The sequence below is a fragment of the Pestalotiopsis fici genome (genome assembly GCF_000516985.1).
Source record: "Pestalotiopsis fici W106-1 unplaced genomic scaffold PFICI_Scf_2, whole genome shotgun sequence".
NCBI lineage: Eukaryota > Fungi > Ascomycota > Sordariomycetes > Amphisphaeriales > Sporocadaceae > Pestalotiopsis > Pestalotiopsis fici.
In genome coordinates, this window is record NW_006917092.1 from 5,913,938 (window position 1) to 5,941,203 (window position 27,266).

The 27,266-nt window shown below is 50.0% G+C and overlaps 10 protein-coding genes across 10 annotated transcripts; 4 read left to right on the plus strand and 6 right to left on the minus strand.

Moving 5' to 3' along the window:
- Window positions 1-1,007: 1,007 nt before the first annotated feature.
- PFICI_03964 (uncharacterized protein) lies at window positions 1,008-3,011 on the plus strand (the record flags this gene model as incomplete). The annotated part of the gene is made up of 1 exon (XM_007832545.1): window positions 1,008-3,011. The coding sequence occupies one exon, from the start codon at window positions 1,008-1,010 to the stop codon at window positions 3,009-3,011; it is 2,004 nt and encodes a 667-aa protein (XP_007830736.1).
- A 184-nt stretch (window positions 3,012-3,195) lies between these two features.
- On the minus strand, window positions 3,196-4,425 carry PFICI_03965 (uncharacterized protein; the record flags this gene model as incomplete). Its single annotated transcript, XM_007832546.1, has 1 exon — window positions 3,196-4,425. One exon carries the CDS (start codon window positions 4,423-4,425, stop codon window positions 3,196-3,198), a length of 1,230 nt encoding a protein of 409 aa, XP_007830737.1.
- A 771-nt stretch (window positions 4,426-5,196) lies between these two features.
- Window positions 5,197-7,313, plus strand: PFICI_03966 (uncharacterized protein; the record flags this gene model as incomplete). The annotated part of the gene is made up of 4 exons (XM_007832547.1): window positions 5,197-5,742; window positions 5,798-6,492; window positions 6,536-7,043; window positions 7,107-7,313. The coding sequence occupies 4 exons, from the start codon at window positions 5,197-5,199 to the stop codon at window positions 7,311-7,313; spliced, it is 1,956 nt and encodes a 651-aa protein (XP_007830738.1).
- A 520-nt stretch (window positions 7,314-7,833) lies between these two features.
- On the minus strand, window positions 7,834-10,945 carry PFICI_03967 (uncharacterized protein; the record flags this gene model as incomplete). The annotated part of the gene is made up of 2 exons (XM_007832548.1): window positions 7,834-7,985; window positions 8,056-10,945. The coding sequence occupies 2 exons, from the start codon at window positions 10,943-10,945 to the stop codon at window positions 7,834-7,836; spliced, it is 3,042 nt and encodes a 1,013-aa protein (XP_007830739.1).
- Window positions 10,946-11,597: 652 nt separating this feature from the next.
- Window positions 11,598-12,626, plus strand: PFICI_03968 (uncharacterized protein; the record flags this gene model as incomplete). The annotated part of the gene is made up of 1 exon (XM_007832549.1): window positions 11,598-12,626. The coding sequence occupies one exon, from the start codon at window positions 11,598-11,600 to the stop codon at window positions 12,624-12,626; it is 1,029 nt and encodes a 342-aa protein (XP_007830740.1).
- A 316-nt stretch (window positions 12,627-12,942) lies between these two features.
- Window positions 12,943-13,835, minus strand: PFICI_03969 (uncharacterized protein; the record flags this gene model as incomplete). The annotated part of the gene is made up of 3 exons (XM_007832550.1): window positions 12,943-13,059; window positions 13,125-13,693; window positions 13,760-13,835. The coding sequence occupies 3 exons, from the start codon at window positions 13,833-13,835 to the stop codon at window positions 12,943-12,945; spliced, it is 762 nt and encodes a 253-aa protein (XP_007830741.1).
- Window positions 13,836-15,989: 2,154 nt separating this feature from the next.
- Window positions 15,990-18,588, plus strand: PFICI_03970 (uncharacterized protein; the record flags this gene model as incomplete). The annotated part of the gene is made up of 3 exons (XM_007832551.1): window positions 15,990-16,526; window positions 16,584-17,054; window positions 17,125-18,588. 3 exons carry the CDS (start codon window positions 15,990-15,992, stop codon window positions 18,586-18,588), a joined length of 2,472 nt encoding a protein of 823 aa, XP_007830742.1.
- A 618-nt stretch (window positions 18,589-19,206) lies between these two features.
- PFICI_03971 (uncharacterized protein) lies at window positions 19,207-19,912 on the minus strand (the record flags this gene model as incomplete). Its single annotated transcript, XM_007832552.1, has 2 exons — window positions 19,207-19,390; window positions 19,449-19,912. The coding sequence occupies 2 exons, from the start codon at window positions 19,910-19,912 to the stop codon at window positions 19,207-19,209; spliced, it is 648 nt and encodes a 215-aa protein (XP_007830743.1).
- A 540-nt stretch (window positions 19,913-20,452) lies between these two features.
- PFICI_03972 (uncharacterized protein) lies at window positions 20,453-22,037 on the minus strand (the record flags this gene model as incomplete). Its single annotated transcript, XM_007832553.1, has 4 exons — window positions 20,453-20,936; window positions 21,004-21,311; window positions 21,416-21,952; window positions 22,005-22,037. 4 exons carry the CDS (start codon window positions 22,035-22,037, stop codon window positions 20,453-20,455), a joined length of 1,362 nt encoding a protein of 453 aa, XP_007830744.1.
- A 1,127-nt stretch (window positions 22,038-23,164) lies between these two features.
- On the minus strand, window positions 23,165-26,506 carry PFICI_03973 (uncharacterized protein; the record flags this gene model as incomplete). Its single annotated transcript, XM_007832554.1, has 1 exon — window positions 23,165-26,506. The coding sequence occupies one exon, from the start codon at window positions 26,504-26,506 to the stop codon at window positions 23,165-23,167; it is 3,342 nt and encodes a 1,113-aa protein (XP_007830745.1).
- Window positions 26,507-27,266: the final 760 nt, after the last annotated feature.

Here is a 27,266-nt window from a genome sequence, read left to right on the forward strand (position 1 = left end):
GACTACTAACTACCTCGAGTCATCCAATCTATAATCAATTAAATCGACTGACTCAAACTGCATTTGAATATGCATCTTGAATTATTCTGGAAACTCTTGTTTCCGTTTTAGACATTAATTTTATATCTCCTTCCCCGCGTATCCAGATCAATGGTTGCCTAACAACGTGTATGTACATAGTACTATCTCCATGCACGATCCATCTCTTGGCGATGCCTCACCCCGCTCACATACCATCGAGTGCGACCCGACCACAGACACTTACACCAGGGCGCGACTTCAAACTCTGATAATATAATTCTTATTATCTTATCCTCCTGCCATGCATTTAACCAACCACATGGGAGATGGAGTACCTGTGCATCATGACCATGAGATGCAGGTCAAGCTTTGTCATATTGAGTCAACCAAGTCTACAGTTTATCTACACTTATCTGGTCTCCATCTGCGATGACGACGACTATCCATGGCTTTTCTGTCAAACTAAACTCAATAATTCCACGAACAATATTCAAGGTTCCTCTCTCCCCTTTGCACAGACCAGGACCAGGACCAAGACGGGACACCCCCAGACTATAACGTTATCGCTCTCTGATCCCATTCGCCACTTTCGCAGCGATAGTCCGGGACTGCTAACGCTGGACCCGCAACGACCCGCTGGTTAAGCGGATTTCACCTGCCTCTTTGGGATCCATTTCGTCCCATCCGGCCCCGCTCGTAGATCATCAACCACCATGATTCTCATTGATTTCCTTTCCCGCTCCCAGGTACCACTGCAACCAGACAAGCTGCCGGGTTCGGATCGAGCTCGGATTCCATTATTAGAACAAACCACAGTAATGGACATTCTGTAATAAAACTTGCTTGCATCTCTCAACCACTCTGGGGCTCCCTTGACCTTTCTCTTTCTCTTACCCCTTCTGCTCCTCACTGGCGTTCATGAGAAAGAACAAAGTCAGCGGAGGTTCCCGGTCAACATAGCTAGGTCCAACTCTGTCGACGACGACATGGCGTCTGCTACCGGCAATTGGCTTTCTGGCTGCTGCCCGCCAGCGCGTCACATTACTAGGCTGCTTGGGCTTCTCCTAGTCACGAGCAGCTACAACGGCATTGTCGATGGGTATCAATTGGCACAAAATAAAGATGCCCGCTTCTTGGGTGCCGGTGCGGCGGGCGCGCAAGATCCAGCAGCAGCTCCTCAGGTCAAGCAAAACCTCGTAGCACAGATCGGCCAGCTGGCATTCGACTTGGAAATGGCAGCAGAGACCAGCACGTCTTCGGCCGTGGCCGCCACGGCCACGCCTCTGCTCGAGACCTTTCAGGTGGCCGAGCCGGTTCTGCTGCAGCCGGACAGCGGAACTGAGCTGTACACGGTCACCTTGATGGATCACCAGTTCGCCAACAGCTACGGTACCCCGTTTGTCGGCAACTATACGCCCCCCGACTTTGACTTTGACCACGTCGTTATCAACTTTACTGTAGAGGTCAAGGGGAGACAGTACGACCGCTGGGGCTCTGTGTACCTGGACAATGTCGAAATCTTTTCAACATCGACCGCCGAGCCCACATCGTATGGTATCAGCTGGACATGGCTCAAGGATGTGACGCCGTACCTCTCACTTTGGAAAGAACCGCAGACCCTCATCTTTGAGCTGGACAATGTTGTAACCGATGTTTACACTGGCCTGCTCAACTCGACGCTCACGGCGACCTTCTTCAAGAGCTCCGTCCAGATAGGAGGCCAAGCCCCCGCTGATCTGATTCTACCCGTCTCTGCAGGTAAGAGTCCAGTGACGGCAAGCTTTTGGACCTTTCCGGATGAGACCGCCGAGACCTCGCTGCTTTTCCCCCGCAACGTGAATCGTGCCGTCTTCTCAGCCTCTGTCAAGGCGCAGGCAAGTGATGAGTTTTGGTGGAGCAACGTGCCCGAGTCTGCCACCGAGACATTCGATCTGACTGCCGGCGAGTATCCCGGTTACTCACCTTGGAGAGAGTTCCAAGTCCTCATTGATGGTCAACTGGCGGGTGTACACTGGCCTTACCCAGTCATCTTCACCGGAGGAGTAGTGCCACAGCTTCACCGGCCTATCGTGGGCATTGATGCATTCGACCTACGCGACCACGAAATAGACATTAGTCCTTGGTTGCCTCTTCTCTGTGACGGTAACAATCACACTTTTAGCTTGAAATTGGTGGGGTTGGTAGATGATGGAACTTCAAGCGCCAGCTTGTCAAACACTGTCGAAAGCAGTTGGTACATTGTAGGCAAGGTGTTCCTCTGGCTCGACGACGAAGATTCAATCACTACTGGCACTATCGAAACAAGTACGAATGAGGATCCAACGATTGAGTTTGTTCAGATCATCACACAAAACGTGACAGGATATAACCAGACTCTCGACTACAAACTCGTCGTCAACCGTGATTTCTCCGTTACCTCACAGCTCAGCACGCAAAAGGGCAACGGCACGGCCACGTGGACGCAAAGCCTGTCATACTCCAATATTGGTGGTATTTACGATTATGGATACGGTGGTATCAACGCCTTTTCGACCACCGGACTTGAAACAGCAGTAGTCCCCGGCTGGGACTATAAGACGAGCTTCGAGTATCCGCTCTACTGCAACACCACTACGACGTATTTGCCCGAGGGTAACCTGACCTTGTGGGCGGAGCTGAATCAGGGGCTGAAACTCGAGGTCCAAGGCAACACTGTTTATGCCACGGGGCTCGAGGCTTTTGAGGCTGATGGTAAGACTTGGGCTGCCAGTGTAATAAACACGGAAAGAAACGGTACAGCAAACTACTCGCGTTATGCCGATAATACCGTCACGACTGGTATCGGACAGACGCACCAGATCTTCTACCTGTATGGGCTGGCTGGTGATGGGGACTATTCGTCCACGGGTGATGAGCTTTACTACAGAGATGTGTCGGCTTATAATAACAGTGTGACCGCTGACTACGAAGTCGTGGCAGGTCAGGTTGTCCGTGACGAAAGCAGTACATAAGACAGTCCTAGGAAAGAAATCCCTAATGTAATAATAGCTTTTCGACGTCCTGAGTCTTTGTGCGCATCTTTTGCTCTCCAGATTCACGACCCTTGCAATATCCTCTTTCCAGCTTTCAATCTGCGGGCAAGGTTGACTCTTGTCGGTAGTCCTCCATCCTCTTGATTGTTTATACGGTCCCAAATTACCAACGTTTGGGTGCCGAGACACCGCCCGACATGAAGGTGTGACTAGTCGTGTGTGCCTTGGCTCTCTCCTTTTCCAGTTTGCACAAGCCTACCCTGTCCGTCACGGGCACAGCGTCGATGATATTGTCAAATTCATCATCGTCTTCGCCATTGTCAGAGTCCGGCGCGGCATCCGAGTCTACCTTGTATCGATCAGGCTGTGGCCGCGATATCGTTTCCGGCTTCTTTTTCTGCTCTGCATTATCTGTGTTGGCAAAAGTTTTTGATGCCAGGACCTTGCGTCGGATTTCTTCCATCTCGGCATCATCGTCGCTGTCATCGGAAATATCAAAGGGGTCCTTGTCCTTCTTTTCAGCTTTTTCCGATCCCTCTCCAATCTTGGGCCACTGTGCTGTGGGCTTCTTGCCAAGATATATCCCGTCGACACCATCCTCACCGTCCGAACGCGCTTCGTCATCTTCATCACCACTCTCGTCCTCGTCGTCGTCCTCGCTGTCTGACGGCACTGCTATCCTGTGATTCGAGTTGCCACCTTTCCACAAATCGTCGTCATCGCCCTCTAGCCTGCTCTCGGCATACTCCCTCTCCAAGCGCTCCATCCATTCAGCCTCGGTCTTCTTGATCTCGGCCTCATCAGCACAGGCGGCATACTTTCGTAGGATGGTGGAGTTGATATCGAGAAAAGATTGGCCGTAGCTAAAGGGCGACAGAATCTCCTCGGCCCATTCCAAATGCCCGCAGATGGCAAACGCGGCCGCCAGTGCTTCCACACAATTCAGCCTCCAAGGCTTGCCGTAGTTGACCGTGTTGGCCGCCACCAGGTAGGGGAGAAGTCTCTCGCACTTGCCGCCGACCTTGCTCCAGTTGATCTCTTGCGTCCGCGCCCACGAGCACTCGACGACGGCCGCGCCATACTGTTCCATGAGCTCCCGGTCGGCAGGGGAGATGGTGTGCTTGCCGTTGGGCGTAATGATGACGCCGTTGTGCCGCTGGCCAACGTGGAGATCGCGCATCATGCCCATCTTGATCAGCTTCTTGCCGGAACATCGCTTCGGGTCGCAGTGGTTCAAGTCCCAGCATGCGGCCTTGTAGGAAGGGCGGCTGCTGCCCTGAGAGTTGTCTTCATCGTCGTCGCCGTCGCCGCGGGGCCTTCTTGGGGGTCCTCTCGGAGGTCCGTGATTCTTGCCGCCTCTTCCTCCCTTGAAATCCTTCTTGTGACGGACCATGGTAGATTTTTGGAGAGAAAACTCCTGTAGAATTAGTTATTTTTGTGATGAGCAATGTCGAATGATTTTGACGTAGAATATGTCTTTACAAGCTCCAGAGAAAATCCAATAGCTGATGCCCCGCGGCAGAGACAGCCAAAACTTTGGTGACATTTGGAGGGGCAATTTTCAGTTGCGCTAGATATGCAATTATCAAGATGGATAGGCCGCCCAGGGACAATTCATTGATTGATAGTAGGTACCGGTGCTATAGCATACTGAGCCTCGAGCCAGCCAGTGAATAAGTAGCGTCGGCAACAGGCCCAACCATCCTCCATCAGACCCCTGTTCCATCCCGGACCCCCAGCTGAGATGCAATTAAAAGCAGTAGCAAGTCCAGGCTTTCCCGGCCTGCCGGCCTATCTGGGCGGGCACCTTAAGCGCAGTACTGCAACCTAGTCAGTTGAGTCGCGCGCCAGAAAGTGGGATGCCTTGGCCTTATTACGAAAGATCCCCTTTGGACGCCAGGTAGCCCGTTACTGACTAGGTTTACTCCCAACTGACTGCACAACTGACGGAGTGGCCACGAAAGCGCTCAACCACTGCGCATCGCCAATGGAGCAGCTGCTTCGTCCATAGAAGAGCGATCTTGCAGCTGCTTTCCTTTCTTGAGATTACACGACACGACCTACTGCTTCGCTTGCTGCATCCTCGTGCCTTGTTGTCGATCCCGCTCACTGCTCCATCCCCCCCAATCTTGCGGGATACACCCACCGATTCATCTAACCCACCATGGAGGCAGCCTCCGCTCGCGCTGCGGCTCGCGACCGCTGGGGAGAGATGGGATATCCGACCCCTTCAAAGCTGCAGCGCTTCATCTCGTCTGCCTGCAGCCCTGAGAATTATGAGCCAAATCTGGCCCTGAATCTGGAGATTGCCGACCTGATCAACAGCAAGAAGGGCAGCGCGCCCCGGGAGGCGGCCGTCGCCATCGTCGGCTACATCAACCACCGAAACACCAATGTTGCCATGCTGGCTCTGAACTTGCTCGATATTTGCGTCAAGAATTGTGGCTACCCTTTCCACCTGCAAATCAGCACCAAGGAGTTCCTCAATGAGCTCGTCAGGCGGTTCCCCGAGAGACCTCCGATTCGACCAACCCGGGTGCAAGCCAAGATCTTGGAGGCCATTGAAGAGTGGAGGAGCACAATATGCGAGACGAGTCGGTACAAGGAGGATCTAGGGTTCATTCGGGACATGCACAGGCTGCTCAGCTACAAGGGCTACACCTTTCCCGAAGTGCGCAGGGATGATGCCGCAGTGCTCAACCCCAGTGATGTAAGTGATGTCAGGATAGGGGCTCATTTGTGGTGATACTGACATACTGCGATAGAACCTCAAGTCTGCCGAGGAGATGGCGGAAGAAGAAAAGGAGGCGCAATCGGCCAAACTTCAAGAACTTATCCGTCGTGGAACCCCCGAAGATCTGCGCGAGGCAAACAAGCTCATGAAAGTCATGGCTGGTTATGATACACGGTCCAAGACTGACTACCGCGCAAAAGCCGCTGAGGAAGTCGGTAAGATCCAGGCCAAGGCTAGGCTTCTCGAGGAGAGGCTAGATGCCTTCAAGCCTGGCGACAAACTCGAGGAGGGAGACGTTTTTGAAGAGCTCGCGGCAGCCTTGTCGAGCGCGCAACCCAAGATTCAAAAGATGTGCGAAGAAGAGTCAGAAGACCACGAGGCCGTTGCCAAGTTGCTCGAAATCAACGACAGCATACACCGCACCGTTGAGAGGTGGAAGCTGCTGAAAAAGGGAGACGTTGAAGGCGCCGCAAAGATCGCCAAGGGTGCTCCGATACCATCACTCCAGAGTTCAGCCAAGGCAGGCAGTAGCAGTTCTGCCGCCAATGAGCTGTCCTTGATTGACTTTGATGGCGATGCTTCTGCGACAAATGGCTCAGGCAATGCTGGACCCAGCTCACAGGGCAGCGGCTTGGAAAATGACCTGCTTGGACTTTCCATGAGCGATAGTGGTAGCTTTGGTCAAGCAGGAGGCATATCGTTGGGCTTTGGTGCCAATACCAGTAAGTACACCAAGATTCCACTTGACGATGATCTGTCAACTAATAAGAATAGATGTTCCTGGCCTCTTGTCATCAACGACTCAGAATTCGACGGCAACAGGTGTCCCGATGATGACCACTTCGCCGCCACCACAATCCTTTACTCCCTTTGCAGCTTTCAGTTCAGCGCCTTCAGCTTCTCAATCTAATACCCCCCAGCCATCGATCATGTCTGCCTTTGCACCTCCCAAATCTGCAACACCTGCTAATGATCCCTTTGCTGCTTTGGCATCCTCGCAATTCTCTTCCAAGCCGGCAACCCCCAAGCCAGCGGTACCCGCCCCCGTCACATCCAACGATGATGACGAGTGGTCCTTCTCCTCGGCGCTTCCGAGTGAGACCCCTGCGCTGCCTAAAGAACATTCTGCCTCGGTAAAGGAAGGACAGCTCAAGATTGACATGAAGGCTGCGAGATCCCCTCAAGGACCTAGTGCCATTGCCTTGTCCTTTGCCTTTTCCAATACTACCACAAATCAGTCCATTGGTGATCTACACTTTGAGCTTGCTGTTACCAAGGTAAGTTGACTACAGCATACTCCAGCTGACCTTCCGTCCCTTGCTAAGATAGTGTTTCTCTAGGGCTACGAGCTGCAAGTTCAACCTCAGACTGGACGCAACCTGGGTCCCAATCAGAGATATGGCGTGACGCAGACGATGCAAGTATGGCATGCAGGCGACAAGTCGAAGAAGGTGGAGAGTATCAAATTGCGGTGGAGGGTGAGCTACAAGTTGGACAACGAAGTCAAAACCGAGGTCGGCAGCATCCCCGAGTTTGGTCTTGCATAGTCGAGATAGGTTCCTGCGGATGATAGACGAGGGGAAACGGCACTGGAAGAAAACTTGACAATCAAGATAGACTGAGGTAATTTCGTCAGGGGGAAAAAAGATGAAGATTAAGATTTTCCAAATATATATTCCACTGCTCAAGTGCCATCAAAATCAATCAAGCATTTCAGTGGCTATCCTGAGGAATCATGCGTACCAGACTTTGAGTTCTTCGACTTGAGAGGAATATGTATAGTCTTATTATCGTCATGAGGTGTTCATACATGGCGTAACCTTGGCGGAGCACTCAAATGTGCACTCAAATGTGCACTGCCAACGCATCTAGAAACCATTGCCTCCCGAATCTTTCCTTGATATGATACATCTAAAGCGCCCATTTCTCTTTCCCGACAGCCTTTTGGGTGCACGTAAACTATTTGTACAAAAGGGGCATTCCAGCTTCTAATTCTGTCCCATGGCATAAATATACAAAACCGCGGGCATGATGTAATGAATTCCATGTGCATGTATGTAAGAGACTTTACAGCATCCGCTCGGTTCGGACCTCCTCGACCGCTTGGATCTGGTCGCCTACTTCGAGGTCCTGGAAGAGTTCGAAACCGATACCGCACTCTGTGCCCTTGCGGGCCTCGTCGATATCCTTCTTGACGTGCTTGAGAGACTCGAGCTTGCCTAAATGAGAACATGTCAGTACTTTTTGCTTTCGGCGTCAAAGAGAATATGGAAATTTGTTCAGTCTCACCCTCGTAAAGCTTTTCGCCTCCCCTCATTACCCTGAACAAGTTGTTTCGTCCCACTTGTCCGTTGCGGATTCTACATCCCGCGATATTCTTGTACTGCCGTCCCTTGATATTGATCGGGAAGATTTGCAGGACCTCGGCTTCACCCACGACCTTGTAGGAGAGGTCGACGCCTAGATATCCACTCATGTGCTTCTTGACGTCGTCGGTCAGGTGATAAATGACATTGTGGTCGAGTATCTTGACGTCGGCTAATTCGGCCTTTCGCTTAATGAGACCCGAGATGGGCAAGTTGAAGTTGATAATGACGGCGTTGGACGTGGCGGCGTGTTCCACATCGCTCTCGGTAATGGCGCCGGGCGCCGACGAGAGGACGCGGGGTCGAACCTCGTTGGAACCAATCTCTTGGACTGCAAGGCACACGGCTTCCACGGATCCGTGAACGTCACCCTTGACCAGGAAGTTGACCATTTTAGCGCCGTCGACCTCATCAGCAGGGAGTACTTCTTGAGTGCCCCAGCTGCCATCGGGACGTTTATACTTGCCCTCTTCGGCTGCCTTTTCCTCTCGTCGCTGTTCGCTCAATTGTTTGCGCTGCTCCGCAATCTTGACCTGGGCAGCAGCGTCTTCCTCACGCTTGCGAAGATCTTCGCGGTACTCTGCCGCAGAGCGCACCTGACGCTCATCAGCACCCTGAATAACCTGATCTCCGGCAGCGGGCAAGTCGCGCCAACCGAGAATTTCGACTGGCGTTCCGGGAGGAGCTTCCTCAATTTCTTGTCCTGCTTCATTTCTCAGATGGCGAATCTTGGCGAAGGTAGTTCCAGCGACGATAAAGTCACCTGGCCGTAGTGTACCCCGTTTTACCAAGATCGTAGCGACTTTGCCAATCGGCTTCAGACTACTCTCTAGAATCCATCCTTCGGCAGGACCGTCCGTCTCCGCTCGCATGTCCAGAATTTCAGACAGTGTAAGAATGTTCTCCTCAAGATCATCCATACCTTGCCCAGTCTTTCCGGATACGCAAACGACCTGAACGTCACCTCCAAAGTCCTCAATCTCTACACCATGGCTGGCCAAGTCAGCTTTTACACGATCAATCTGAGCTCCGTCCTTGTCAATCTTATTGATTGCAACAATGATGGGTACGTTGGAGCCCCGGGCGTGTTTGATTGCCTCGAGTGTCTGAGGCTTGACACTATCGTCCGCTGCTACAACCAAAACGACGATATCCGTCACGTTTGCACCGCGCTTACGCATGCTCAGGAACGCAGCGTGGCCTGGAGTGTCCAAGAAAGTTATTTGCTTGCCGCTAGACATGCTGACTGAGAAGGCACCAATATGTTGAGTAATGCCACCGTGCTCGCCAGCCGCCACAGAGGATTTGCGCAAAAAGTCCAGAAGTGTCGTCTTTCCATGATCGACATGACCCATGATTGTGACGACTGGAGGTCGTGGAGGCAGTACAGAAATATCTTCCGGAGGCGGGCGAGGTTTGATATCCTTCATCTCGCCGCTTTCCACTGTAGGCTCGAATCCATACTCTTGAGCCACCAGAGCTGCTGTCTCGCCAGCCATGATGCTGTCCAGTGATACGCCTTCGAATCCTAGCTCCGCTAATTGATCGAGGAACAACCCCTTCTCAATCTTTAGTGCAGCAGCAAGATTGGAAATGCTGATGAGCTCTGGAAGTATGATCGGAATCGGTCCGATCCTCTCAGCCTCGCGCTTGGCTTTGCGCTCTTTCCTTAGCTTACGCTGGTCAAGGTACTCTTCATAGTCGTCGTCCATGTCATCATCATCCTCCTCTTCAAATCTTGAGCTTCTTCCCCCACGTTTCTTGGCTGGCTTACGATCTTGTCCACGATCAATCTCGTACTTATTGTTTCGTTTTGGCTCATGACGCCGGCTCTTGCGATCCTCATATTCAAAAGCTTGAGGGGATGGTGTTGCCGGAGCCGGTTCCGTCACTTCAACGGATTCGCGCTGACCGCGGGCTCGTGGTTTTCTCTCGAAAGCCTGTGAAGCATCTTGTTCGGTGTTTCTTGCGGGAGCACGACTCATCGGTATACCGGATTGTCTGGGCTCGAGCTGCTGACGCTGCTGGGGTTTGTCAAATTCTTTACCCCAATCATCAAGTGGCCCGGACTGATTCGACTTTTGCGGACGTGCCTTCTCTCCCATTGACCAAAACTCGGACTGACTTGCACCACCAGGCTGCTGTCGCCTTGCCAAGGAGCCCCACTGACTGTTGGCAGTGGAGGAGGCATTTTGAGGTGCGCTGGTGGTCGAACTTGGGTCTATTTGCGTGGTATTCCGCAATGGCTTGGAGCCCTTCTGGTTGTAAATAAAGCCAGAACTCCAGTCATCTCTAGAGGGATGTGTGCTTTGCTTCTTCGGGGGATCCCACGCGGAGGTCTTTCGCATCAGAGTCCTCAATGCGCCGGTTGGAGGAGCTTCCCCGGCTTGAGAGGATACATTGTGCGGTTGTTTCCGGTCTTGGGGAAATGCTGGCGAGTGTTTATGGTCGTGCGGAAATGCGGATCTGGGTTTATGTGCAAAAGGTGCCGGATGGCCAGAGGTCCTGGGCATAAACCCCGGCTCGTTTCGAACGAAATTCTTGATCTCCTCTTGCCTTTGGGAATTCCATGTATTTCTAAAACCTTGACCGGGTTTCGGGGCCGCCGCAGCTGCTCGTTCTTGTTCGATTCGGCTCGCCTCGGCCCTCGCCGCTGCCATGCGTCGCCGCGCTTCGATCTCGTGTGGTAGTAAAGCATTGACCGAAGGGTCTGAAGGTTGGCTTGCGGCAGCGTTGCCAGCTCCAGCCGCTGCCGGACCTGAAGCTGCAGTCGGAGCAGGCGTGTTGGACTTGGGCGGCGCATTAGCAAACATGGGTTTGCCCCAGTTCGGACGACATGCTGTGCTGGAGAGAGACCTCCATTGGGTAAGTCGGGTCTGCTGTCGCGATAGTCGATGTTGGCAGAACATGCAGACCGAAGGACTGCGCTGTTACGTGTATATTAGCCAAGTTTGTGCGGATTTTGAAAAACAAAGAAGCTTTACCTCGCTCAGTCCTCTTCTTATCATCTTCGAATTGCCTGTCGCCAGGTGCTCTGCGACATTGGGGAAGCTCGGATATAGATGGCAGCAGAGCTTCAGCCACTTAAAAGACTACTACTGAAGAAATGCTGTCCCACGCCACGATATGCATCGACGTCAAGAAAAATTAGTGGACCCCGGTCGGTCTATCTTAGATACAGTGGGGCCGTCTAAGGGAACCAACCGGCGACCAGCCAAGACGCGCCGCAACCCGACCCCTGAAATGGAAAAGATTGGATCGATGCCTGTACCTGATTGATCACTAAGCTGCGAAGTAGGCCACATGTAAGGAGTGAACGAGCTTCAGCCACAGGATCTTTGACCAACCAATTTTCAATTTCTTTATTCTAAAAACTGAAACCTCATCAAAAGTCTCAGGATAATTTTGTCTTCAGAGTCGATTCATCTGCAAAATACCTAGCCACTCGTTTCAAATTACCCCAACATGGTCAAGCAAAGGAAGGGCGTCAAGTTCAACGTCCCCAAGAAAAAGGGCACTGGGCCGCCTGTCCCGTTCAAAGCACCGCCCGAGGTTCTGCAGCCTCTTATTGAGACGCTGGATGAGAAGCACATATACATCCTCCATGTGGACAACAAGCCCATAGACCTGAAGCGCAAGGTCTTCCTCGTACCCGTCTTTATGAACCTGGCCATTGTGGCGCTCTTCGCATGGCGCATGTGGGTGATCCTGCCCTGGTACCTACGCGTACTCACATCGACGCTGGGTTACGCCAATGAGACTACCCTCATCGCCGCCGAGATGGAGTGGGATGAGCTGGTCCCCGAGGTCATCAGGCGTACTGGCCAGTTCATGTTCGACTTGGTCCTGTACGTCTTTGTCTGGCCTTGGCCGTACGAGTTCGCGTTTGGCCAGCAACACGCCAATCCCCTGGCCTGGCGCTGGAACACTGGATTCCGGGACAAGGAGATCGTGGCCCGCCGGAGCAGGGGCTGGGACACGGTTGTAACGGATGTCGTCAACGACAAGAACTCCAAGGACGTCTTCATGTCCTTGGTCGGCATCGCCACGTCTGCCATGCTGATCAACGATAAGACGGGCTACCTTCTCATGAACAAGGAGTGGAACCTCGACTGGGGTGTCATGATTGATGCCACTACCATGGTTGACAAGAAGATGGCAGCGATTGAAGCTTTCAGACTCGTTGTGCTGGTCCACCAGGCAGAGTACGGCTGGATGGTTGTGGATCACAAGTTGGATGAAGGCGATGCTGAGGATGAGAGGAGGAAACAAGTCTTTCAATTTAGAGACGCGCTGACGGCGCTCGGCAAAGAGGATCTCTTCTTCCGCTGGATCGAGGTTGTTCAGTTTGAATCGTCTCAGCCGGGTGGGTTCGGTGCCGAGAGACAGGAAGTCGTTGCTCAGCAGATCAGAGACTTGTTCCAGAAGGAGGGTGTTGATTTTGACCAGCTTTGGAAGGAAAGCGTAGGCACAGAGGGAATTGCGGGCATGTAAATGTTTGGAAACCTTTTTATAGTCGTCCGCTATCTCGGAGGACAATATTATTCACACTTAGCCATATACCTGGACTGTCTGAGCTTGTTCTAGTAGGACAACAGACCTCTGTTTTGAGGTCTTTGTATGGTCACAAACTACGAAAGGTCTCGCTATCTCTTGGTCATATGGAAAGCGAGACATGAAAATGCACTTGTCCAAAATGATATATATTCGGCTTCGGCGCGATCGTCTGCTAGTATTCGTGGAAATACCAAGTCGGCGTAAACGTCGCCTCGTGTGTTGACTATAAACTCCGAAGCAATCTAGGTCGAATTTATTTCTTGCCCTTCTTAGCAGGCTTGCCCATAGCAGCTTCTCGTTTCTTGGCCTCCTTTGCCTCGATTTCCTTCTTTCGATCGGCTTCCTGGGCATCTCTCTCCTCTTTTTCAGCCTGCAACAGAATGACTTGATTAGTATAATTGACCATAAGTAGGGGGTGCTCCAAGGAACACGGACCTGCTTGCGCGCAGCTTCAGCCTCACGCCTCTCCCTGATGACCTTCAGACGGGCCAAATCAGCCTTGGCCTCGTCTGTCTTGCCAGCCTCGTGCAACTTGCGGTATCTCTCCTTGGCTTGTGCGGCTTCCATGGACTCGCGCTCCTTGCGGCTCATGCCGGCGGTCGATGTGGTCAGCTTCTTCACGCCCTCGGTTACCTCCTCAACCGGTCTCGGCTCCTTGGCCATGTTTCTGGCGGCCTTGGAGTGGTTCGGGTTTGCGGGCATATCATCGTCGCTCTCTTCCGAGTCGGATGGAAGGTCACCAACTTGCACAACACCCTTGTTCTTCTTGGCGACAGCAGCAGCCTTTTGCGCAGCCTTCTGCTTCTTGCGCTCTTCTCTGGTCAGCTCGGTAGGGGCTGCCTTGGCCGGGCCAGCATCGTCAGAGTCCTCCTCAGAAGATTCCTCGGATGATGAATCTTCCTCGGATGAATCGTCCGAGTCTTCCTGTTTGTCGGCGCTCCACATGCTGACCTCGTTGCCATCGGCGTCCAGGGGTCTCAAATCGCGAGAAAAGTGGTGACCACCTGAGCAGAAAAGTCAGTTTGATGGATATCGCGAGATGTGGAAAGAACTTGAAGGTGATCACTTACCACCTCTGGTAAACTTCTTGAACTTTCCGCCACGACCACGACCAGCGCCGCCGGCTTTGCCTGTTCCACCAGCCATGGTGATTTGTGCGATCGAAGTTTGCTCGGTTGATGGAGGGGTTCGCTGGTTGCGGGGTGAACGTCGAGGGGCGTCAGTAGGCGAGAAGGGCGATTGATTCTGGAGAACCCTGGTTCCACGAAAGGCGGAATATAGTTGATGACAGAGAAGTTCCCTTGAGTCCGGCTACCTGCGATGGGTCCTTATGTGTTGATGGCTCTATGGATGCCGTATCTGAAAAAGTCGAGCCAGATAGACTACACGAGACCTGGCGCAAGAAAATGGAAAAGAGTCACAGATGCACTAGAATGGCGGGGTCATCATAGCAGGATAATTTGCAATTGGTTGGCTAGCGTTGGGCGTACCTGGCAAGTTTTGGCCCCACTGCCGCCTATGACATGCGCAGTGGGGCCTGTGGCTGCTAGAGAAGACGAGCCAACCAGAACACCATGATTTCTTTGCCTGCTTCTAGAAAGCATGCTGTTATTAGGGGTCTGCAATGCCAAACCCCGTGTGTACATGTGAACATGCCTTGCATGACCTTGTGCAAAATTCACATTCCCGAATGAGATATCTGCAGGACAAATCATACAGCTATCCTTTCGAAATCATGGTGTAACCGTATTGATGAAAATAAATACATTTTTGGAGCTCTTCTGCTGTAGAAGTTGGACAGCATCCAGTAGCCTGGAGGTACCCGACCCGACGTCAGGCTTCATGCTGCTTATCGATAGCAGGAAAAATATTGCTCCCTTCCAGGCCGTAGGCTAAAGTGGGGCCTTGGCACCCACCGCGTTTGCCAATATCTTTCAGCAACGCGATTTTGGCATCTTGGACTTTCTCTTTCCTTTCTTCCTCATCATAAAACAAAGACAATCCTTCATATTCACTCTGGCTTTCGTCTATTCAATGGCAGGTCTTGGAGGGGAAATTGGAGGAGAGAGGAAGCTATTTATTGATCGATCACTTACCCTCTGGTCTGTTTGCGGTCCTGCCGCCGTTGGATCCCAGAGAAATTTTTTGTTCGAGACATGCCAAATTTGATAACATGATGCGTGTGGTGATGATTTGCTCGATATGACTCGACTCCCCAATTGACGGGATGCACTCACATGCTACATCAGTTACTGCATTATCTCTATGTAGGCTCTTTCGCGTAAGGATTCCTAGTGACTCATGCCTCTTTAACGTATTGGCTGTTTCCTCGAGTATCGCGCATTCTTGCGTGATACACTGAGGGATGCATGCCACACATTATCTACGCATGCTGCGCACTTGGTCTGAGAAAGTCCCATCAGGTTATTAAAGATGCACTGTCAATTGTGCTGGAGCTCTCGCATTTGAAAATTTATTGTTGCAACGGGTCGCATGATGAAACTGTAGAAACTGTCAATAAATACGACCATGCATGGGAAGCCAGGCAAACTAGAGCGTGAGGCAAGGAACTCAAGCTTTGAAGGTGGCTGGCTGAGGTACGACCCACATATGAAAGTATTTGTACCTAGTGGAAGCCTTCCCCCGTCTTCCTTCCGGGGTTGAGGAGGCAGTATTGCTAGTTAGGGAAATGAATGCTGAGCATACCTTTTGATAGCTTCTATGCGTTTTCCGTTTCTTTATCAACAAAATAAAGACCAGATAGATTGGAATTCGCAATTCTTCAATTCTTAGAGTTGAAATTGAAGAGGGTTTCTCGTAATCAATGAGACCGACAAAAAAGACAGCCGCGCTCAGCAAACCGCATATGTTTCTCAGCTTCAGAAATGCGCATGCACCTAGGTCTTGGGCTGCCCTTTCTGTTCATCTAAAGTGGCCATGCAGGCAGAATCGAGAGAGGCTGATTGATCGAGAGAGGCTGATTGATGAAAATGGCAGATCATTAGTCTACCTAGTATGGTTAGTACCCAATCCTGGCCAGGTGCCTCGGGCGCAGCTTCTCATATAGGCGCAATTGTATTGATGCAAGCTGAAGATATTTCGTCCAACATGAATTACCCCGCCCTGTTGTACAGTAATGTTGTGACCCAGCTGGTCCGGCCCTGGTGGTTTCTCGCAACTACAGCAAAGTTGATTCTTCGGGCTACCTAACTACCTTACTAGTTTTTCTTTCTTTCTTCAATACTCTTATGTCTGCCTCCTCGCGAGTCCACAGGCTCTAATTGCTAATACTTGGTCACCATGGAAAGGCCTTATGTCTATCAGGCTTTGGCGCTTCCACACAACGTCCGACTCCTCCGCCTCTCACCGAATGCGGAGGATAGTGCGCCCCTTTACGGTCATCTAATTGAGTGTGACATAAAGGACTTCTACGGCCAACCCGACTCGTTCGAGGCTCTGTCGTATGTATGGGGTGCTCCAGAGTCATACTACTCGATCTCATTAGACGGGTTCGATCTCCCCATCACTACCAATCTTTACGTAGCACTTAAAAATCTTCGACATCGACACAGGGATCGACTATTATGGGTGGATGCGATGTGCATAAATCAGACAGATGATCGAGAAAAAGAACGTCAGATTGGATTAATGTACCAGATCTATGCCTGCGCAAGTTGCGTCGTTGTTTGGCTTGGTGAGAATGAGGATGGGAGTGAGTATGTGTTTGAAGATCTGAGGACGATCAAACAAAAAATGCTCGCCAATGACAAGGAAGACAAACCTTCGGCGCAAAGGCTTGTCAAGTTCTTCCAACGAGCTTGGTTCCGCCGAGTCTGGGTAAGATTACTGGGCTGGTTCGCGAGCGGTTGTACAATATATCGCTAACTAATCCAGGTACTCCAAGAAGTTGGCGCTGCCCGGCAGATCCAGATTCGTTGTGGTCGCTCATTAATGGATGGTTACGCTTTCAGTATGGCCGCGAATCGAGTCAATTTATGGCTTCAAACCCAGGACAGAGGCCAGTCGCAGGAGTTGCATGAAACGATCCAAGACGTGGCATATCTCATCCAGGGGTCAATTTTTAGACCTCCGTATCACGGACCTGGTACGTTGCCTGAAGGCATGGGCCATTTCAAACAAATGATCGATTTATTCCACAGTCGCGAGGCAACCAAAATCCATGATAAAATATTCGCATTACTCGGCATGAGCTCGAATGACATGAGCACATCCGGGTTGCTCCCCGATTATACTATCCCTTTCAAACACTTGTTTGAGAGACTCGTCAAGTTTGTCATTTCTGATAGACTTTTGGTTGAGTGCCAACAAGATAGACCGCTTGCAGTCATCAAAGCCACCGGATGGGTCATCGGGAAAATCAACAAAATCGAAATGCAATCTTTCAACACGCAAAGAGTAGCTATTCAATGGACAGATGTCAGAGACCGCCATGGCACTTTTCGGTCATCTCCCGTGTTTTCTTTTCCAAGGGAATATCGAAATGCGCCAAGCTTTTACAACCAACGATCCCAACTGGACTCTTCCAACGTCATCTAAACCCGTTCAGAAGGATGATCTCATCTGCCTTTTTGATGGAACGGCCACACCTACCATCATAAGACCATACGGAGACGTCTCGGTGATTGTGGTTGCAGCACCTCTACTATGCCACAACATGAAAAAGGTCAAACTTTCTACAAACGAGTGGATTAAACGTGGGGAGAGTGGCAGATTATCCAGTCGCCATTTTCTTCTCATTTGGGACTGGAATTATTCTTCCAAATCATACGCACATCTGAAGAACTATCAATCATGGTCTGCATTGAACAAGTGGGTTTCTAGGGACTCGAAATCCCCTACAGAGGAAGAACTCAATTCTTTAATTCAACGCTGTGATCATACTCTCCTGGCTTCAGATGGCAATGGAGACAGCCCACAAGTTCTTAAAGAGATATTGATGCATTTCGAAACAGTGCTACGGATAGAGGATTCATACATCGCGGTTGACAGAAAGCTGACCGAGTTTCTGTTCGGCATTCTCAATTCATCTGCCCACACAGAATTCCAATGTTCAAGCTGTACCTCTCTCCACGATATCACTTTCAGCCTACTTGTTTGGGCACTTGACGTGCCCCTAGGAAAAGTAGCGAGACGAATATACGAGTTCCACAGAAGTCATACCATCAATTCATATTGTTCAGATACAATATTACGGTCAAAATTAGATGTTATTTATGGACGTGGTGATGTGGAAATGATTGAGTGGGTTATCGAAGAAGGAGCAGATGTGAACAGACCGGCGTTTGGGATTATGGCGAGAACAGCGCTTCAGGCTGCAGCCGAACAGGGTTACATGAACAACGTCGAGTGCCTACTACGAGCAGGAGCAGATGTTAATGCACCACCAGTACGAACTCGGGGAAGGACCGCGCTTCAAGCTGCGGCCGAACAGGGTCACATAGCCATCACCGAGCGGCTACTACAAGCCAACGCACAAATCAATGCAGAACCAGCTGTTATTGGGGGGATCACGGCACTCGAAGCCGCAGTTATATCGGGTAATGTGTCTCTCGTGGAGATACTGCTTGAGAGAGGAGCGTGGCCCAATACCAAAGATGTACATGGGAATACTCCACTTATCTTGGCGTCCAAAAAGGGTCATACAGCTGTCGTAGAAGCGCTGTTGGCGAGCAATGCGGATATTGACGCAAGGAATCGACGTAGAGAAACAGCACTTTATTGGGCTCGGAAGAATGATCATGTAGCTATTGTGGCAGCGCTCCGAGCTGCAAAGAGGAGTGTCAAGACAGGAAATGTCCTTGGAGGCATAGCACTCACTATGGTCTCGAAGGTATCAACAGCGGCACAGAGAAAACGGGCCGTCACTGATCTCGCTTGAGAAAAGACCAGAAAGGCAGTGTAGTAGCTGAAAATCTTGCATTTGATTTGGCTTCCCGGCACAGTGAATCACATAAACTTCAAGATTTGACCATAATGAGACAGGCTGAGATCCTTCTTTACTTTTCCAACATGTATTCATCTTGAACAGCCGGAAGCAATGACCTGTACATGCTATCGATGGGAACACGATATAGCAACAAATTGTAGCGTTTGCAAAAGTGTTTTAATTACGAGTGGGTGGTCCATAGAGTTCAGGTTCAATATTGCCATCCGAACTAGCGCTAATCTTGCCAATAAATGTAGAGTCTTTGAGCAGATTTCTCCTCTTCGTATGTTCAGAGGCTAGACAGTGAAGTTGCCGTTGCAGAATGCCTTCTCCTTGAGGAGCGCCGACGTAGCCAATACCAACCGCGCATCACCTGCTCGTGTATAGTAGATAGTTCTTCAGCGCCTTTCTTTTGTGTATCGTAGAATCAACTCAGACATCTTTCAAACAATGCTCCAATCATATCTTCTACCTACTGGGTAAAACATACTTTAGGCGCCGTTGAAGTTCACCACTGAGAAAACAGAAATGTGAGCTACTTGATTCAAGAGAGCTCTTAATAATATCGGCTTACATCATCATCACCTCGCACAACTTGGCAGCGCCATAACGTCGATGACCGCTCATCCACGATTGATCCTCTTGTGGGGAGCTCCAAGTACCCTTGGCGATTGACTCGGTATTGTCGTGATAGATGGTTTTGTACTTGTCATCTTCAAACTGCCTGCTTGCTTTGTTCTGAGGATCGTACGGGCTATTTTTAGTATCAAATGAGCATGGGTATCTGGAAGAAGTGATACATGCAAACTTACTCGTGAGACCAACTGCCTAGCACGACGATTCTGCCTGCCTGACGATCTAGGCTCTGCAAAAGCATTATGGTCATCAGCCAGTGGCCCAGGTAATTGGCAACAAAGGTTGTATCGAGGCCGTCTTTGGTGAACGTCTGCTGTGCCATCTCGGTGTAGCCCGCATTGAGAATAAGGGCACGGATGGGAGGAATCTCGGCCGCAGTAATCCTTGCATTGATTCTCACGACGGTCTCGCGAACTTGATCGAGGTCTGACAAGTCCATAGGTACTATGTCATGGGTATGAGATGAATTTGTCTCCTTGAGAGCTGAGCGCAAGGCTCTGGCTGATGAGGCATTACGGACCACGTAGATGGCATGGTAGCTTTCCAGTCCAGTTGTGGCCACTATCCTGGCAGCGATAGCACTGCCAAGACCGCCATTTGCACCTGTGAGAACAATGGTCCCTTCCAAAGCTGACGACATTTTCGGATGATGATGATGTCTGTGTCTTGTATTCTTTGTTGCCTCTGTCTCTGGGGGGGGGTTTTTTTTTTTCAAAGCCAAGCAAGTAATAGCGACAAATCTTGAGTGGGCTTTGGGATGATGGGGTGTTCCCGCTACGTACGGGGTATTTACAGCTGCTTGACCAACAGCGTAGTACTGAACCAACAGTACCTGCATGGTAATAAACCAACTGCAGCATAACGTTGCTGAAACTAGCCTGTATCAATTTTTCCCTGATTCTTTATTATTGTTGCCCAATCTTTTCTTGCTATTTTGTTATTCTATTCTCTTAATTCATTTTGGTAAGACCCTTTAAAAAGTTCACAAAGACTCCCAGCCACTGCGATCTTAGTGTGCACGATCCTTGAGTGTTACCTATGGATTTAAAGCCTGGCTGTTATTGTCAGCAGGCCTATTCCATTGCGACTCGCGTAATGGAAGGTCTAGAAGCCTTTACTTTTTCTGGGATATACCCGACGCTTCAAACCTCTAGGGCCACACATATATTGCAACGGCTTCTTAGACGGAACTATGAATCTTGAATCCTCCTGGCACGTTGTATGTGAAAATACCGTAAGGATCAACCCTTTTGCGCACATCTTCCAAGTCTTTTACGCTTGCTTCACCAAAGCTCGCAATAGGGTTTTGCCAGGATGCGGCATAATTCAAATAAACCCACGGGTCGAATGCATCTTGCTTGCGCGCTTCCTCCTGTAGGCTAGATACGAGATTTCGAGCAACCTCTTCTATCTTTTCTTGATCGGAAACATGGGTGAAACTGGCCGTAAGCAGCATGACAACCAAAGATTTTGTTCTTCCGGAAAGCCCAAATGAGTTTGCATCTGGGCCTTTTGCGTATATGGCTGGGGGTAGCGGGTCCAGTGAAATGGCCCAAGTGAGACCGGAAACGCTTTTGACGTCGGTAAGACCCTTTTGCCACAGGTTATACGTAGCGTTCAGCATCGATGGTTTTGACTCGAACGTCACAGTCGCCCACACTTGGCTGGATTAAATGTCAGTGAGCCAATAGATTTTGTGCGTCAACACCGGAATCCAAGGAGAATAAATACCATAATCCTTTTGCCTGCGCGCCGCCAGCGTCCCTTGCAAGTTCCCCCATTGTGGCTAAACGCATGGTACTGTAATATCTCGACAGACTCATAACCGGCTCAAAGACAGGCGGGTTGACCACAGGCTTGGTATACTCGATTTCATTCACAATGAGGCTGACCGGTACCATGTCCATCACAGCCGTGTAAGCATAAATTAATATTTGTGATGCGTACTCGTCGTACGATTCGGCCGAGTTGAGCTTTACGAACACATCAATCTGCCCTTCTAGTGTCGAGGTAGGGTGGTAGGTCATACCGCCCCATATCTGGCCTTGATCAAACGTATCGAATTCGATGCGTGTCACGATTCCAAGATTGTTGGCGCCGCCACGAAGAGCGACGAGAAGAGCCGGATCATTTTCGCGCGTACGATTGATCCATTAGCGACAACAGTTTCAAAGTCGGATGCCGAATCGTACGTGAAACCATAGCGTGGTGAGTAGTAGGAGATGCCGCCGCCAAGTGTCAAGCCTCCTACGCCGACGCCGGCCGCTCGACCGCCGTTGATACTGAGCCCAAGAGGATCGAGTGTATCGTATACAGCATCCCAAGTGGCGCCAGTTCCGACAGAGGTCGAAGTTCTTCCCTCGTTGACGTTGATGCTATTGAGTGCCCGAAGATCTATCGTGACTCCGCCGTCTATATTCGAGGCTCCTTTAAAACCAAGATGTCCGCCAGAACGTATTGCGAACTGACAAACCGACTTTTCGTGCGCTTCGAGAGTGTTGGCTGTCGTTATTAATACCTGAAGAACATCCGATACTTCTTGTGCCGTCTGGGGAGAAACAATGCATAGAGGTGTAGCACTCGAAGAAGCAAGGGAGTAGTACGATGATAAAGATGATGTGTATATTGTATGGCCCGGCAAAAATACTATACTGCCGACCGTGGAGAGGAGGGCCAAGCACTTCAAGCGCTGTCAGCATGACCGTCGACAGCGAGTAACAGAAATCACTTACACGAGCCCCACTAAGGCTCGGCTCAGCGGTCATGTTTGCCGAGGAAAACCAATCGAAAATTTGGGCCATGTTTACTGATAGGCGCAATGTCTACGCGAGAAGGTACAGAGTACTGCGCTTCATAAATTAGAAGGAATAAAAGATTCAAAAAAAAAAAAAAAATTTAGATGAAAAAGAGGCCGAACATTGTCTCGAAATATTGTGGCATTGTACAATGTGACTTTCTACCGGATATTAATTATTTCAAATCGACGACTGCAACCTGCATATTCTAAACTGCACAAGACTGAATTTCGAGCCGCTACCTGACAAACAGCCGAAAGCTGACACCAATATTTAAGGCAACTGACCCGGTTGAATTATGGGGCGATTACTCCTCGCCTCATATGCAGGTTGGCTGTTGGTCGTTGTGCAAGATTGCCCATTACTGGGGTATGGAGCCCTGCACAGATATCATGAGACGGCGCGTGATCCTGTTTCCCAACTCTCGGTACCTCAGGGTACGACAGCATATCAGAAAGCCATCGAATTTCCTATGACAAATATACAAAGTGGGATAATAGTACATTTATGAATGACCAGTGAGCCGGCAATATGACTTTGTTCAATCTTGAGGATAAGCGCGTACTCATCATCCGTTTTGTAATTCTTGCTCCTCTGCGGAATAGCCAGTCCCAATTCGGAGACGATATATTAACACGATACCAGTACAATACCTCAACAAATGTCTGTCCAAACCAGTCAACAGCATTTAGGTTTGCCCCTTTCGACTGTAAAACTCCATCAGATTCAGCCTGGGTGAGAGCTCGGTATTTGTAAATTGAGAAACCGTGTGTAACAGAGGCCAGTAGAGTGGTGGCAATTGAGAATTTGAGATAGCGAGATTTCGCGTCAGCTCCATGGTTTGACAAGAGCTTGATGACATCGGTTTCTTGGGCTGAAGACTTTGATTCGGAAAAAATGACTATGCTTTTAATTATTATCTTCCCTTCGAACCTCGCAATTATATTCGCACCGACAGTAAGAAACGACAAGAACGCCGGAAATGAGGTATCAAAATTCTGTTATTTGACCGTGACGCCAAAATGCCATGAATGCAAACGCCGAGCGACAAAAACACTACTTGAACACCTCGCTCCCATGCTGAGTCCCGGCCTCCCTCATTCCATATCAATAATCATACCGTCCTCCAGGAGAAGCCCTTGAACAATGTTATCCAGTTCCCTGTCCTGGGGACCATATGGAACAAGAGGCCAGTCGAATGATTCTGTGATCCGTCCATGTTCAATGATGTCGGGTTCAAGTTCCAATATCAACAATTCGTCGGTCAGAGGACCTACTTCCTGATCCTCAAGTTGTTCAGTAATTGCCACCAGACCTATAGGATCAGAGATAATGCATTCATCATCACTGGAGGGGCTTGATGGTGTTTTTGACTCCACTGGGCAAAGTTCACACGGCTCCAGAGACGGATCGTCATATAAAAAGCGAGCACAGTTATCAGCATGACCGTACTGTGCTGCGCGTGGCGTTTTCGAAATGTCCTGATCCTGTTTAGTCCAACCGCCACGTTCCTTGAGAAGCTTCGCCAACGCATAATGGCATCTTTCGGTAGCGTATCTTACCGCCCTTATGAAATGTATTCTCCTTCGCCCATAAATATCCACACCAGCTGTGAGTAATAACTCGACAGCATCTATCATTCCCAGATTCGCTGCCAGTTGCAGGGGTCCGGCGCTCGTTCCTGGTGAATTAAGGTCGGCGCCCCTTTGAAGCAAAAAGGTCATCGCTCTAAGGTCTCCTCGTATTGTAGCAAAGGAAAGTGCTGCACACTCCAAAGTGTTGATGTCAGCACCTTTATCTAGTAGTAGTGATGCAATTGCCAGGTTCCCCCTTATGATCGCAAGGGTGAACGCATCATAATCAGGCCTTTCGGGGTCTTGCCCTTTGGGATTCGCTCCTGCTTTTAGAAAGAGCTCAACGAGTTCAAGCCTGTCAGAACGAACAGCCCACTCCAGTGGACTAGATCGGTCATTCGTTGAAGGGGCACCGTAATCCCAATGCCAAAACTCCAGTGAAGTTAAGTTGTTGAGATGTTCTTGGACGATCTTGGTATCGGCGTTGTGTTTGAGCGTCACTGTAAGAAGGCGTTCGTTCCACTCTTGATCTTTAATGAGAGGGATTCGTGAACTGTAGGCGGTTAAGATCATATCTCGGGTTTCTTGGCAGATGTCGGATGACTCATAGCCATTTCTGACAAGTAATGCGTCAGGGAGGTGCCCACGATTAAGCATCGTTCTTACAAGTGATCCTTGCCCCATAAGTGCAGCAACCAACACCGGTGAAAAACGTCGATAGCACTTGAGTCCCCTTGTGCAATCGGTCTTGTAGAGATCCCCAATGCCAATGCTGTGGTTATCGTAGTCGAGTGGGTACACATGTTCTTTAATTTCACCAATTCCTCGTCGCCATTCGCCTAATCTGGGACAATAGCAGTAGATAGACAAAGCGGAACTCAATCCAAATTGATCGCTGATCAAGATGTTGACCAGTACTGAGTCCTCCATTCGAATGGAAAGAGCGAGTGCGCTGGCCTCGTAATCGTCGATGGGTCCAGGTGGTCGGGTCGTCACTAGGTAATCGACAGTGTGGTAGTCGTGTGTCTTGGCAGCCCTGCTGGCTGCGAGCAACATTGCTCTAGAGCTATAAGCCCCTCGGCAAATAAAGTAGTATCGAATCAAATCAAGGTTTCCAGTGCAGCAGGCCGCTTCTAGGACGTTCTCTCCTCCTTTGTTGGTTGCAAGTACATCGAATTTCGGCAAGAGAAAATGCACGACCTCTCGGTCATCACTTCGCACTGCATCGACAAGCTCGTGGCCGTGTAGAATGGCGCCAGCGTCGATGAGCTTGCCGATAAGCGCCATTCCTCTACAATATCTGATAGCGACATCAATGGCACGTTGCCCGTCCCATAACTCGTCGACATTATTGCATCTCTCCAGTACTCGAGATACTAAATTATGAGGCCCGCTTCGTACTGCACATACGAGATGAATTCCAGCCACATCGGCCCCAATAGCCAACAAAACTTCTATGGCGTCTTTATGATCCATCCAAACGGCGCACCCCATGGGAGTTGACGCAAGTGGCGGCGGTTGACCTTTTGCGAGGTCGTATTCTTTGCGGTCCCACAATCTGAACTGCAAGGCCAGACCAGAGTTGACATCAAACCCTTCGGAGTCCAGAAAATTGATCAGAGGAATATTGCCATGTAGTGCTGCTGCCTGGAAAAGCGACAGAGATAAGTTTTGAAGTTCTCTTCGCACAGTGCTGTGGTCTATCAAGAGTCGTGCAATCCGGCAGTCCATATTCCACGCTGTCGCCAAAATCATTTCGTTGGACAAGCTAATTTTGTCGTGAAAATGAGCTTGAAGATGAGCCAGTAGTCGTTTCACCAGGTGTTCTTCGCCCGCCACGCAAGCAGTGACAAGAGCCCACTCCAATATTTTATTCCCGCCCTCTTGACTCGAGACTGAATGAATGAGCATGTCCGTGATTGTGCTATTATTGACCACCATGGATATTTGCAAAGCTGACACTGAGTCGATTGTTCTGTCTGTTTCTGGAAACATGAATTTGTAATCTTCAGTCAGAAACAAGTCATGTATCATCCCTGTTTCGGAATACCGCGTCGCCGGCTTGATGACATCCGTAGCTCCAGACTGCAAGAGAAATCTGACGAGATCTTTGTTCTCGGATAATACTGCCCCCATCAGAGGGGAAAGCCACCCATCCGTACATATATCAACCAGTGCGCCAAAGTGAATTAGGAGATCAGCGAATCGTAATACATCGGCAGCATCAGCCTTTGTGTTCGAGCACAGAATCTCAAGAGGCGCAGGATTTCCGATGTTTGGTTTTGCCCCAGCCTTGAGCAAAACGGTAGCCAATTTGACATCGCAGACTGAAGCCGCCCACTGCAAGGGCGTTGATGTGCTGATATGGATATCCAAGCTTAAGTGGAGTTTACCATTGGATTGGAGAACCTTTTGTGATATTTTGAGGTTCAAAAGGTCGTTTGCATCTTTTGTGGCGTCCAAAAGTGTGGAAACCAGGGCCGTATCACCGTATCTGACCGCATCCTCATACAAGCTTTCGATAATGGCCTCTGACGTCGGGTCAGTCCAGGTAAGCAGCTGGCCCAGAACCATGGGATGTGTTTTATGCAGTTCATGGAACAAAACAAGCAAATGTTCTCCACGATCCGTCATGTAAGAATTGTGATAGGGTTCAGTCAGCGCTTGGCATAACTTGTTTGACACTTGGAACAAAATCGTTCTCAACAGCTGTGCGGCTGTTCCTCCACTGTTTGAGGGAGTCAAAGGTATTGTTGATCGCCACGAGTTGTGAAGCATCCATGAGAGATCCACTGCACCGGACGGTGACTCGCGTGACGATACATAAATTGCCCGAGCGAAATCAAAGGACCTTTTGTTCTTCATGGCAGGCAGCAAGCCAATGTTTTGCACAGTGTGGGCCAGCAAGTGTATCAGTCTTGTCGACTGTGGCAAAGCTGGTCCATGGGTTAATATCCTTGATCTATCCTAGCTCCATGCTCAGAGTGCTGGATGTACCTACTTATGGTGAAGCGCCGTTCAAATTGCAGCCACGGTAAGGACTCAGGCCAGTCAATAGAGAGCTCGAAACCTCGCGAAGTAGCGAAGTGCACGAGATGACCGTTTGACGGTTCCGGACTAGGCGCTGCGACTCAAGATCAGCTTCCCTATTCCAAATGAATCGAAATATTGTGTGTACGACCCACCTCTGCCAAACTTGCGAGCCAAGGACATATCAGGTTGATATCTTTGCAATGCTCTATTGAGACGAGATCTTGCAAGAAGAACCCCATCGACGTAGACATTGGGGTTCTGCTGTGTTCTGTTTTGTTTTCGATGTTGGTGGCTGATGTACTCCCACTCTTCTCTCTTCATGTATTTTCGGGCGCCCCATATTTTGAGCCTATGTTCGTATTGATGCTTTCTATGTCATTATCAATATAATATACACAGATGATGCTCGACAGGAATGGTCGCTCACTTCCTATCAAATCCGCGAGACGTTGACATGAAGTCTACCACCTGGTCGAGGGTCAGGTCCTCAATCATGTAAAGGCGGAGGATTTCCTCCTTGTAAGGCTCCCATTGCTTTGCCATTGTCAAGCTGAAGCTTCTGTTGGGGTGTAAAAGAGGGGCCAGGAGATAT